General features: G+C 35.1%; 1 protein-coding gene across 4 annotated transcripts in view; it reads right to left on the bottom strand.

Annotated features, from left to right (window-relative positions):
• The window catches only part of SUPT3H (SPT3 homolog, SAGA and STAGA complex component), a 449480-nt gene that overhangs the window by 166262 nt on the left and 270632 nt on the right, over nucleotides 1-12586 (bottom strand). For all 4 annotated transcript variants that reach the window (XM_067752787.1, XM_067752786.1, XM_067752788.1 and 1 more), the window contains exon 4: nucleotides 3095-3181. In XM_067752787.1, coding sequence (XP_067608888.1) covers nucleotides 3095-3181 — 87 coding nt within the window. The remainder of the gene's footprint in view (nucleotides 1-3094; nucleotides 3182-12586) is intronic.

Raw genomic sequence — 12586 nt, 5'->3', positions numbered from 1 at the left:
CAAAATTTAGTCATCAAATTAAACATAAAAGCTACAACACTAGCATTTTTTTATTTTATTTTATTTTTTTTTGCGGTACGTGGGCCTCTCACTGTTGTGGCCTCTCCCGTTGCGGAGCACAGGCTCCGGACGCGCAGGCTCAGCGGCCATGGCTCACGGGCCCAGCCGCTCTGCGGCATGTGGGATCTTCCCAGACCGGGGCACGAACCCGCGTCCCCTGCATCAGCAGGCGGACTGTCAACCACTGCGCCACCAGGGAAGCCCCAACGCTAGCATTTTTAAAAGGACTTTTCATTTGCAGGTATCCAGATACTCCAGAATCACAATGATTTTTGTTTTTGGGGTTTTTTTGGTTAAATTCCTTCTGAAGATTGTGATAAACTTTCCACACTATGCTGCAAATACTGACTTTATGGAATTTTGTACACATTCAGAACCAAATTTTATTTTTTAAAATGATTTACAAACAGCTAGACAAGGTGTTTGTAACAACTGCTTTAAAAAGCCAAGCACTCTCCTTTTTATTGTTTTTTTATTCTCTGAGAATCTTTTCTTTTATTTAGAAGAGTTGGTTTATGTTTTATATTTCTGGAAAACATTCTGTAATCTGAGAAACATATTTTTATGAAACTCAAAGCTGATGAATGATAGTTGAGTCTTAATGATGGCTTTCTTTAGGTTTATTAGAAGACTGTAATACTGTTTAACTCTAAAAGTAACTGATAATACTTCGTCATCTGTTGTATGCTTACATGTAGAATGGATTATTACTGGTTCCTGGTCTTCATGTTTAAGATTCCTAATGACAGCTGAAATAAATTGTATTTTACAAAGCTCTTTTACATGCATTCTATTTGAAATTTTCAATAGCCCTGAGATACAGACAAATATAATCATCTCCTTTTTATATATAGGGAAACCGAGGTTAAAGATAGTCTCACAACTGAAGCTTATAGCAGGACCAGAAGTAGAACATGACCTCTGAACCCCAGTTTCCTTATTTACAAAGTAAGTAAAGTACTTACCTTAGAGGACTAGTGTGAGGAATAAATGAGAAAATGAGTGAAGCTGCCTAGTGCAGTATGGAAAACACAATAGGCAGTCAATGACTTCTGCTTGAATATAAACAAGCATTATTAAGAGAAAAAACATATACCTGTATATAGGTGTTTGCTATCCTTTTTTTCTCTTTCCTCTGATTCCTGAAAATTCAGTACTTTAGATTTTATTTTGTCTTATATTACAGTCATGTAAACTACTTTAAATTCTGTTTGGAACACACCAGCATATAAATAAAATTATTATTTTGAGGAGAAAGATGAGAATACTGGCAACTATCATATTACAGCTAGGCTCTTGGTTGCTAAAAAGGTTCTGATTAACAGTCCTTCTAGACAATAGAAGGGTTTTGACAATCAGTGTGTATTCCTGAAGTTTCCATAGGATTTAAAACTTTGACTTCCCTGAAAGGCAGGAAAAAGTGTCAATGTGGACTATTTTTTGTGCTGGCTTGTTTACCTCTGTCGATGGAAAAGAAAAACTGACTGGACATATTCTGTAAAGTACTGATGCGAACTCCACTGCCCTCCAGCTGCCTTCGTAAAGGATCTTGGCTCAAGGTCCCTGTTCCTGCCAACGGCACCTTCAGGCTCTTTCCTCACAGCACCACTGCTATATGGTGCCTACTTCCCCGTCTTCCTAATGAAGTCCCTAAATCCTGAACATTCTTACTCTTCACCATCTCTCTGAATTCTTCCTTCCCATCCACTTTCAGAGCCATCATACTAATCACAGTTTGCCTTGATTACTGAGCCTGCATCCTGGTTAGTTCCATTCTACATATAGCTGCATACAGCTGCATGAGTCTCACCCTAGGCAGAAACCTCCACTTCAACAAATCCTACAGCCTCTCCAATCTAATCACACAACCTTAAAATGCTGTGAGTCTCAAAATGCCTCTTCAACTAAATCATACAGATTTCCTAAACCAGATTATAGCTTCTTGATAGTGAATACATTTCTTTTCTCTTTATAGTCCTCATACCATATAAGAGTTAATGAACTAAAAATTTATAAAATTTAATGGTAGACTGGTCGAGGTGCAATTTGTAGATCTCTGAATCCCACTGCAGAAGGAAAAGAAGTTTAGGCATCCAAGTTTAGTCAATCTCCAGTCAGTCAGAAGGAAAGCTTTCACAGATATAAAGTAACTGGGTATCACAGAAAGAATGTTAACCAGGATATCCAGAAGGTCAGATGGGATGCCTTCTGATAAAAACCAGAGCCACAAACATACAAAAATGGGTAAATGTAATTAAAATGCCAGGGGAAAACAATGGAGAAATGAAAGATGGAACATTAGGAACTAAGCACCGCGTGCTCACTTGGGTTAGAGTCTACCATAACATGCTGTGGTTATTCAGTTAGTTTTTCCACATGTAACTTTCAGATGAAAATTTTATTAAAAACATGCAAAATGTCACAAAATATTTTCAAACTAGCTACTCTTGGAAGATAGTTATGACAAAATTATACGTGTAAATACCAGCATAAATATTTTAATGCCAGAGTTCAAAGAGTAAGAAAGATAGATCTTTAACTATTAAAAAACCTAGATATTATGGTGTATATTTATCTTATACAATATTCATCTTGATTGATTTGCTTTTTTCCTTTTAACCAGTGTCACAGAAAAAACTTTGTATTTCAAGTGAAAAAACTATTCTATGAAAGCCTGTATAAAATTAGAAGAAAAATAAATATGCCACTTAGTTATATCCCAGTTACCAAAACAAAGCACCTGGTCAATATCTAGTGAACATTATGTAGCAATGAAAATGTCTAAATATATATTTAAGGATAAGTGAGAATTCGTTGTCAGCATACTTTTATATAAGTGCCCTTGTCCATGTAAAAATAAAAAATAAATTCTTTTGTAGTAAACCATTTTCTTATGCAAACTATGAGGACTCAAATATTAGTTCAACAGTTATGATTCCAATGTGAAAGCTATAAAACAAGGGTAGCTTCCTTACATAAGTGTAATTAATCACCAAGCTTGGCATTTCAATATGATGAAATTATTTTATATTACCTTATCTTTGCGTATCAAAAACAGAAGATCTTCAGCAGAGATTACCCTTGCTCCCCGGAGCTGAGAAACTTCAGCAGCTTGCTGCAACTAACAACAAAGGAAATTTTTCTCAATAATCTAAATTAAATATACTACAGTCATGATGTCTCAAGAGAGATAAACATTCTAAGAGTTAAAAACCTTTGGGAATAATCCAGCAATCACAGTACTGCTTTTGAAAGCAAAATGTCTTATGTTTTAAGGTATAAAAAAATTGCAATTAAATTAACTTATACGCCTACCTGTAACTGATACAATAAAGAGAAATCCTTGACTTCTTTCATGCAAAAGAAAAATCATATGCAGCTTCCAGAAATGCATTAATGCACCTGAAAATAATTTTATGAAATTTTATCCTCATATCCATGTGAGCAATGGTTTCACTCAGTATCACTAGTTGAATAAGTATATTATTAATCTGAGCTCCCATGCTGGTATGATTTGAAATAGGCCCATTCAGAACTTTAAAAGATCAACAAAAACAGTAGCTGTTTCTAATATCCAAAGGAAAAAAAATAGTTTTAGTTTTGGCAAGTCTTCAGTGGGCAAAGGATTCAGTCCATAAATCATAATACTGGACTGCATTAATTTCTTTCCACACTAATCACATACACACAAAAAGTTAACTGTATCTGGAATGCACAACACAAAACATACTGCATGAAAAGTTAGATTCCCCCTGAAATGTTCATCTGGGCACTTATATCTACAAAGTTGAGAGTTTTCTGGGATTCAGAAGTCCTAGAAACACAATCTTACTTGAAAATGACCTGGAAAATAAAAGAATGTGAAAAATGATAGTTCTATTTTTTGGCACAGGCAAAATCAGTTTCTTATTTTGATTAGTTAGAAGGAACATAAAATACATCCAGCTGAAAAAAATAAAGATGCTGGAGAAAACACTGCAAAAATGTGCCTGTAACTTCTTCCAAATTTGATCAAACCATGGTGATTGCACCAAACCAACTCTATCCAATATTATAAAAATATTTACATATAAAAGCTGTTCTTGAATGCATCTTTCTTTGAAAGGAATAAATCTAACACATATTCCTAAGAACTAATCTTTAAAAAATGACACACTGTTATCTTAGCAAGTATAAGAAATCAAATAGTGCATTTGTACTAAAGAAATTCTGAATGGTCAAGAGATTTTGCTAAGTAAGCTTCAAACCTTGTCTAAATACACAGACTACAAAATAGACTATAAACTCCCTATGTGTCAGCCTTACCACTGAATTTCCTGGATACTGGTGGTTGGTATATAAACATAATTCTACCTAAATATAGAAATTTAAATTTAACTGTGAACCATTTAAAAAGAAATCTTGGGGGAAAGGTTTTTCAAAAGATGATGTATCTACCCAGAAAGAAACTAAGTTTTCAGTGGGAAAAATGTGAACATATTTTTCTAAAAACTCGAAGAATGTCAGGGAAATATGTGTACATGTGTTTTTTCAAACAAAAACATTTCTATGACAGAATAAAATACACATAATCAATGTGGAGAAGAATATGGGCTCAGTATCCATTTGTCTGGACACAGAGAACCAGGAGGCCGCACTGTCCAGTAACTTTTTATTTTCTTAAATGGAGGATGGTGATGATTTGAAAACTCTAAAATACTATACAGATACAAGTAATTTTACTCATGTTAAGAAAGGACCAGGATGAGTGTACCTCCCTAAATTGTCTTCCCAATAGATCAACTGTTTATCCACAACACATGTGAATAATCTGTATTTATAACACTCTCCAAAATGTCAGTGTATAAACACATTCAGTCGGAAAAAAAAGAAGAAAATGGAAAATAAACACATAGAAGAGTTAGCCATTTTAAAACACCTTTTCGAAACCAGTACACAACTATTGTAGAGATCTGGATCACAGTTAAGTTGTCATAATTAGCAGGAAAACTTTATCTTTAGCTTTCATCTACCTTATTTACTAATTTCCCTCACCCAACCTAGTGCCCTCACTAGCACTGGCACTGCTGGCACTCTCCAGGATGCCTTGGACTCCCACGTAGTGAGTCCTCAGGGCTGAAAGTTATCATTGTGTTACTGCACCACAAGCCCATCTGGCCCCGACGTGTCCCACACTCCAAAATCATCTCCTCCACACTCTCACCTCCTCTTCTCTACAAAGTGAGGAGGGCGAGCTTCTTAACTAATTACAGTGATCACACTACAGTGTGTATTGCCCACTGGCTAACTTCTAGAACTTTTGTCTACAATTACCAAAGAGACTAAAGAAACTTCTCTTTAACAACGTAAGCTTAAAAAGCAAGTTAGCAGCTTGGCAGTCCAGTTCCACAGGAGGCTGAGCTCAGGACCAGTGCACTCAGCGTGAAAACAATACTAGAACCAGGAAACCAAAATCAAGAAATATTTCTAATTCCTTCAGTGTTCAAAATAAAAAAAGTTGATTCTATCAATATACTGTAAGAAACCCCTCAATGTTTTTAATCCCTGAAAATAAACGGAAGTTGTACTTCATTATTCACTGCAGCAAGTCAAGTATTTCTGGCAGTAACTAAAATGACATGAAATGATAGTAGATTTTATGATTTTTTTATTACAATGAAAGTAGTATACATTTAATTGCATTTATAAAATATGCAAGAATTGACATAGCAGAGGAATCCTTTAAGACCAATTACTGGTTGAATGGGTATACAAATTTTCTTAACTATATGGATAAAGGTATGATGATAGGTAACTTTATAGAGATTTATTTGTAACAGTAAAATATTTTGCTAAAAGCATTATTATACAATAGGAACACTTTTACAGCATTGATTTGTTTCTGATAAATATTATTTCTATTTTTCAAAGTAAATTAAAAATATTATACTTGTAACAACTGTTTCAAAGAAAAAAATTTCCCCTAGCATATTAACACTCATCATGTTTGCATTTTAAATATTTTATGATACTTTATTTGCAGGTTGAGCATAAAAGGTACACTTTAAACTTTACATCTTTCAGCCCACAAATAAATCTCTTCCCAATTTCTCATTTCTATCAATGACACTAACAATCGAACAAGTTTTTTTTCTCTATTTTATTTTCACCAACTTCTGTTGATTTTGTTGGTTTAATTGGCTCAGGGTCTTGAATTTGCTCTCTACTTCCACAGTATTCATCTGGATGTAGGCCTCTGGGGCGTTTTGCTTACTGCTTTCTAAATTTCAATGTCTCCAAATGGTGATGTACCCTAGATTAAGTGTTAACATGATCTTCTTCAATTATAATGGCCACAATTCTTGCTCCAGGATCTATGATAATTCAGTGTACTGAGTTCAGTGTGGTCTTTAAAGACTGACTGACTCAAAGATTTTTTTTTCCGTATACCTTCATCCTCTTCATTATATTTCTTGTTTTTCTGTCATTATTCTACATTTAAGCTCCAATAATTTCAGTTCTATCTTAAGCCTTTGTGTACCTGTGACAGTTAATTTTATATGTCAGCTTGACTGGGTTACAGGGTGCCCAGACATTTGGTCAAATGTTAATTCTGAGTGTGACTGTGAAGGTATTTCTGGATGAGATGAAGATTTGAATCCCTAGGCTGGGTAAAGCAGATTGCCACTCCCCACCGCCAGCCCCTGCTAGTGTTAGTGGGCCTCAACCAATCAACTGAAGAGGTGAATGGAACAAAAAGGCTGAATAAGAGGGAAGTCCTTCTGCCTGACTGCCTTGAACTGGGACATAGACCTTTCCAGCCTTTTGACTTGGACTAAACCGTCTCTTAGTTTTCAGGTTTTTGGATCTGGGCTCGAACTACCTTCTGTCTCTCCTGAGTCTCTGGCTTGCCAACTACAGAACTCGGGATTCTCAGCATTCAAAGCCATGCGAGCCAGTTCCTTATAATAAATCTATCTATCTGTACACACACACACACACACACACACACACACACACACACACACACACACACGCACGTATCCTATGGGTCTTTATCTGCCTCAACCAGTTAGATACCTAACGCTCTTGCCTCCCAACTTCCGTCTGAATAATATCTCTAGGTCCAGGACCACCATTCCCCCAACAGGCAGTTTATAAATGTTTGGTAAATGTTGGCAATCCACTTCCCCTTGACTGTTTTCAGTTTTCCCATCTATAATATAAATAAATTGAGCTAGATGAAGTCAATAACCCCTGCAAATTGGCTGGGGCCCATGTAAATTCAGCAGAAAGATTTCTCTAAAGTTCTAAAAGGTTTCAAAAGTACAGCAAAATCAATTCAATGATTTCCCAATCATTAGCATCCTGAAGGTGTTTCATTTTAACCACACCTCTATTGCACCTCTTTGCTTTGGATTCTGGCTAAATCTCTGGATCCTTCCTTTCTGAGAATAAATAGTAAATGAATACATAGTACATATAGGAATTGTTAAAAGCTATGTGATGAAGAGGCAAAATCTTAGGGTAGGTTATCACTTGGCCTAAGATTTATTTGTCTTTCTATCCATTTGTCTATCACACACTGGTTATCAGGCCAGATATGAGGTTAGGCTAGGAAAGAACAGCTCTGCTTGCAACCATATTTGTCAGCCACGGATAACCTCAAAGACCCTCTCTGAATCCTCCATGTTGTGACTGAAAGAATTAAGAGATAGGAAATCTGGACTCCAGTTCTGGCCACTAAGTAACTACATAACTTCAGATACTTCAAATAACTTCCCTAGATTTGTAGCCTTATGTATTCTTTTCCATTTGAAATGGATAAGCAATGATTTTAATGACTAGAAGGAGAGTTAATAAAAAGTCTTAGTAGTAATAATTTATTAAGTACCTAATTTATTCTTAGGCAGTATAGGAACTGTGTTATGTGCATTATAAACATTTAATTCTAATTTTAAAATTATTATCTAAGTTAAGAACTTCCCTGGTGGCGCAGTGGTTAAGAATCCGCCTGCCAGTGCAGGAGACACAGGTTCGATCCCTGGTCCAGGAAGATCCCACATGCCGTGGAGCAACTAAGCCCGTGTGCCACAACTACTGAACCTGTGCCCTAGAGCCTTCAAGCCACAGCTACTGAAGCCCACGCGCCTAGAGCCCGTGCTCCGCAACAATAGAAGCCACCACAGTGAGAACCCGCGCACAGCAACGAAGACCCAATGCAGCCATAAATAAATAAATTTATTTAATAAAAAGAGGGCTTCCCTGGTGGCGCAGTGGTTGAGAGTCCGCCTGCTGATGCAGGGGAATGGGTTCGTGCCCCAGTCCGGGAAGATCCCACATGCCGCGGAGCGGCTGGGCCCGTGAGCCATGGCCGCTGAGCCTGCGCATCTGGAGCCTGTGCTCCGCCACAACCGTGAGAGGCCCGCGTACCGCAAAAAAAAATTATTATCTAAGTTAAAATGTATATAACATTAAAAAGTCAAACAATACTCTAAGTTTTATAACGACAGACAGAAATACCTAGCCATACTTCTTTCCAATCTGTAATTCTACTTCCGAAGGAAAATACTTTCAACTTTTCTAACTTGTTCTTCTGTTATTTACCTCCACATTTGAAATACGCTTACAAGGCTATTTTATTTTTCAGCTTTAAATACTATCCATTGACTTTTTACTACGAAAGATGAAGATTTAGTGTTCACAGATGTCTCATATTTACCATTTCCTTCCTCCCCTCTTGATATTATTTTAAAAATGAAATTTTTTGTTAACTTAGTATCTAGTGTTTACATTATTATGACTGCATAAACACTGTTACAGCTTGGCCACCATGATCAAATTTCTATTTATAAATTAAAAAAAAATTTTTTGTAGTTCAGAATTTCCTTTTCTTTTTTGCTTTATTTATTGTGAATCTAACACTATTTCATCTACATTATTTAAAAGATTTGAAACATGTAAGGATTTCTTTCAATTTCATTGTTTTTGTTTTTCCCCAGAGACTCATCTGGAGTCTGCCAGACTCTCATCAACAATTACATTTTGGATTTTTGTCTTCTTGATCCCATTTTGTTCTTAATTTACTTCCTTTATTTTGGTAGAGCACATTCCCTGGATGTTTCTCATTTTGTTTTCGAGCGTAGCTATAATATTTGCTTTATAAAGTCCCTGTCTGCTATTTCAGTACCTGGGTCATCTTAGAGTCAATCACCATTTTGTCTTTTCTCTTGGCTGAGTCATGCTTCCCTGTTACTTCATATTTTAAGGATAATCTGTGATTTTATCTGAGATATTATAAATGATACATTGTAAGGACTCTGGATTCTGCTATGCTCCTCTGAAGAATATTGATCAATTTTTTTAAACAGGCAGATAAGTAAAATGAATTCAAACTGCAGTTATCTATCTCCTTCCTCCAGTGGTGGGCTGCAGCCTGAAAAATACCTCTGATAGGTTCCTGAGAAAGGGTGCATGGATAATAAAGTTTTAAAGATCCTGTATGTCTGAAAATTCATTTATGCCACGTTTATATTCAATTTATAATCTACCTAGATATAGGATTTGAGATTAGAAATAATTTTCCTTCAGAAATTTAAAGACATTGCTCCATTGTCTTCTAGCTTAAAATGTTGCTGTTGAGAAGACAGGTGTCTTTTTTTTTTTTTTTTTTGATTCCTAAGCCTTTAGGTGACTTCCCCCCCACTGCCCACCCCGCCCCCCCATGAGAAACTTTTACTACTGTTCCCTTTATACCTGAAACTTTAAAATTTCACAGTGCTATGCGTTGGTGAGGCTCTTTCTTCATATATTTTCCTGGTACTCACACGGACACTGTAACCTATATATTCTTGTCCAGCAAGTCTGGGAAATTTTCTGGGATTACTCTGAAAATTTCCTTCCTTCTGTTTTCTGGATTTTTTTTCAGAATATCTATTAATCAAATGCCAGTGGTCTTTTGTGCCTGCGATCTCTAATACCGGAGTTCTTTCTATTCAACCTCTCCAGAGGTAAACCTACATTGTTTTGTCAGAATGGCAAAGAGGTAGTTGACTGCCTATGTGGTTGTGATAGGGCACTGGAGTAAAACTGCTCCTTTACTTTCTACCAGTGCTCCTGTTTCTTCAGAGGTATCCTGAATGCTGATTTTTTTCTAGGTTCCAAGGTTTCATTTTTCTCAAATCTGTTAAACCTTTAAGCGTTTCTACCCACTTTTAAACTTCCATAATTATTTGATATGTCTCATCTGCTATTTAATCTCCCATTTTCTTGATCTTCATAGATTTATGCTTTTAAAAATTATTTTGCTGTCATTTAGTAGGGTTTTGAGAAGGTTTGGAGATAAGCAGTGAATCACCTATGTTTAAACAGAAGCTGTTGCTCCTTTTTGTGTGCTGACATTTACTGAATGTACTATCCTGTGCTTCCTGCCTCCTATACATCATCTCATTTAACCCTCACAACAAACCTGTGAGAGATGTTCGGGTACACAAAACTGGTACTAATTAATAAATGCTTAACATCAAGCCATTCATCTTTCTCTCCAAGATTAATTTCTTATTCGGAATACAGGAAGGTATGTAAGGCTTAATGAAGTTTTACATTGCATAGAAAATCTACCCACAAAAACATTTATTTGCCTTTCAAAACATTTTCATTGCTGGCAAATAAATGGTTGCCAAAAAAAAGGTTTGGATCAAAACATTCAAGTCAGTTGCTTCTTGCAGACACAGCTTAAGGATTGAGAACTCAGCAAATGTTTGAAAGGAAAGGGATTTGTAACTAAATACAGTCAACATTCAGAATACTATAAATGTAAGATATTTGACTTAGTCTTTTCCTATCATATGATCTCCTTATTCTTTTTGGTGACTAGTCTTCCACTGTCTTAGACATTTGAAACATAAACAAGTATATAAATTGATAAAAGATGTGCCTAACTTTTTAGAATTTCATTTTAACTCTTCTTTTTAGAATCGTAAGTCAAACACAGTTAGTCAAGTTTTTAAAAATATGATAAGGCTATAATTATCAGTATCTCATGACTCAAATAATTCATATTTATTTATATATGCATTTTAAAGAATGACCAAGCCACAATCAATATAAGCCTGCAATGCTTAAAAAATGTCCAATGAGAACAGCACCCCTGAGAAGAAACTAATTCTTTGGTTATTCTTATTTAAATGTGGAAGTGGGAGAACAACAACCATTTGAAAGTTTTCTTTTAAACTATTTTGCATATAAGTTATTCATAAGCAGTTTTCAAGTCTAAACACATCAAGTTTTGAAAGCAAAAGGATATTTTGAAAATTTTTTAAGGCTGAAATTAAAATAATAAACTAGACTATAATTTAAATATTATACTATACTATACCTTAAATACTATACTATACTATAAATACTATGCTATTAACTAACTACAGTTAATACTATTTAAAATTTATTTACTATTTAACTATTAAAACTGAACTGCTACTTAACTATTTAAACTAAAATACAATTAAAATTGTACAAAGATGGTAGCAGATCTTCAATTTGTTCATGTTATATACAGCTATCTTTCCATTAGTCAATAACTGAAAAACAATAGTTTACATGTACAAGTATGTACATTTCATTTCCATTTCTTAAAATTTTAGAAGCATAATTTCTGGTAGCCTACAAAATGTATACTTTCTTTATCTACAATTAATAATGTCTCTTTTTTTTCTCTGCTTATTTCTTGGCATCTTTGTGCCTCCTTCCATGTTCCCTTCTGTTCACACTTCTAAAAAGGCATCTACCAAAAGAACTGCAGCCACTACTTATTTCTCCAAAGGACAAAAAAATAACAAATATAAGACTCAGTTAATTCCTTTCCTTCAGAATGCTACCTAATTTTTCACATGATAACCTGGTTTCATTTCACCCTAGAATGTTTAGGAATAAACACAGGTCTTGTCCTAAATCTTCATGTTTAGATCAGGGTATTAAAAGCACTGAATTACACCAGACCACACACAGACCAATGTAATGACTGGAAAAATTACCAAATGGAAAGAATAATGTTAAACAATAATCATGAGGCATGAGGAAAACTGATTTCTAATTTTATCTCTGTTACTATCACCCTTACTTTGACAAAAGCAATTTTATAATTTTGTCTTTTTGTTGAGAAAAGATATGGATAAAGTGCCAACTTCAGAATTTTAGAACTGCACCCATGCTGGGTCTCAGAACCTCATCCATGCACAAGGAGGGCAAGGGTCTGCTATGAAACTCAGTTAAAGTTTGGTTTTCTCTGTCAGTACTGTGTATGCTGAAGAGAGTTCCAGAGAATTTAGATTATCGCCTCCATTTTAAGATCTAACTAACTCAACAGATTATCTCCATGTAAGGCACTATACAAATTGATTTCATAAGTAGTTTAATAAAGAAGCTTTAAAAAATCATTACTTTAAAAAATTTTCCAAAACCATCTTAACTTCTTTCCTCTCATAAAGTTTTTAAAAATGCCTACAGTTTGATGTTTAAGGGAGATTATATCATGTGGCATATAGTAAGC

The sequence above is a fragment of the Pseudorca crassidens genome, chromosome 10 (genome assembly GCF_039906515.1).
Source record: "Pseudorca crassidens isolate mPseCra1 chromosome 10, mPseCra1.hap1, whole genome shotgun sequence".
Lineage (NCBI taxonomy): Eukaryota > Metazoa > Chordata > Mammalia > Artiodactyla > Delphinidae > Pseudorca > Pseudorca crassidens.
Note: the sequence above shows the minus strand (reverse complement) of the source record. Positions and strands in the feature narration are given on the sequence as shown.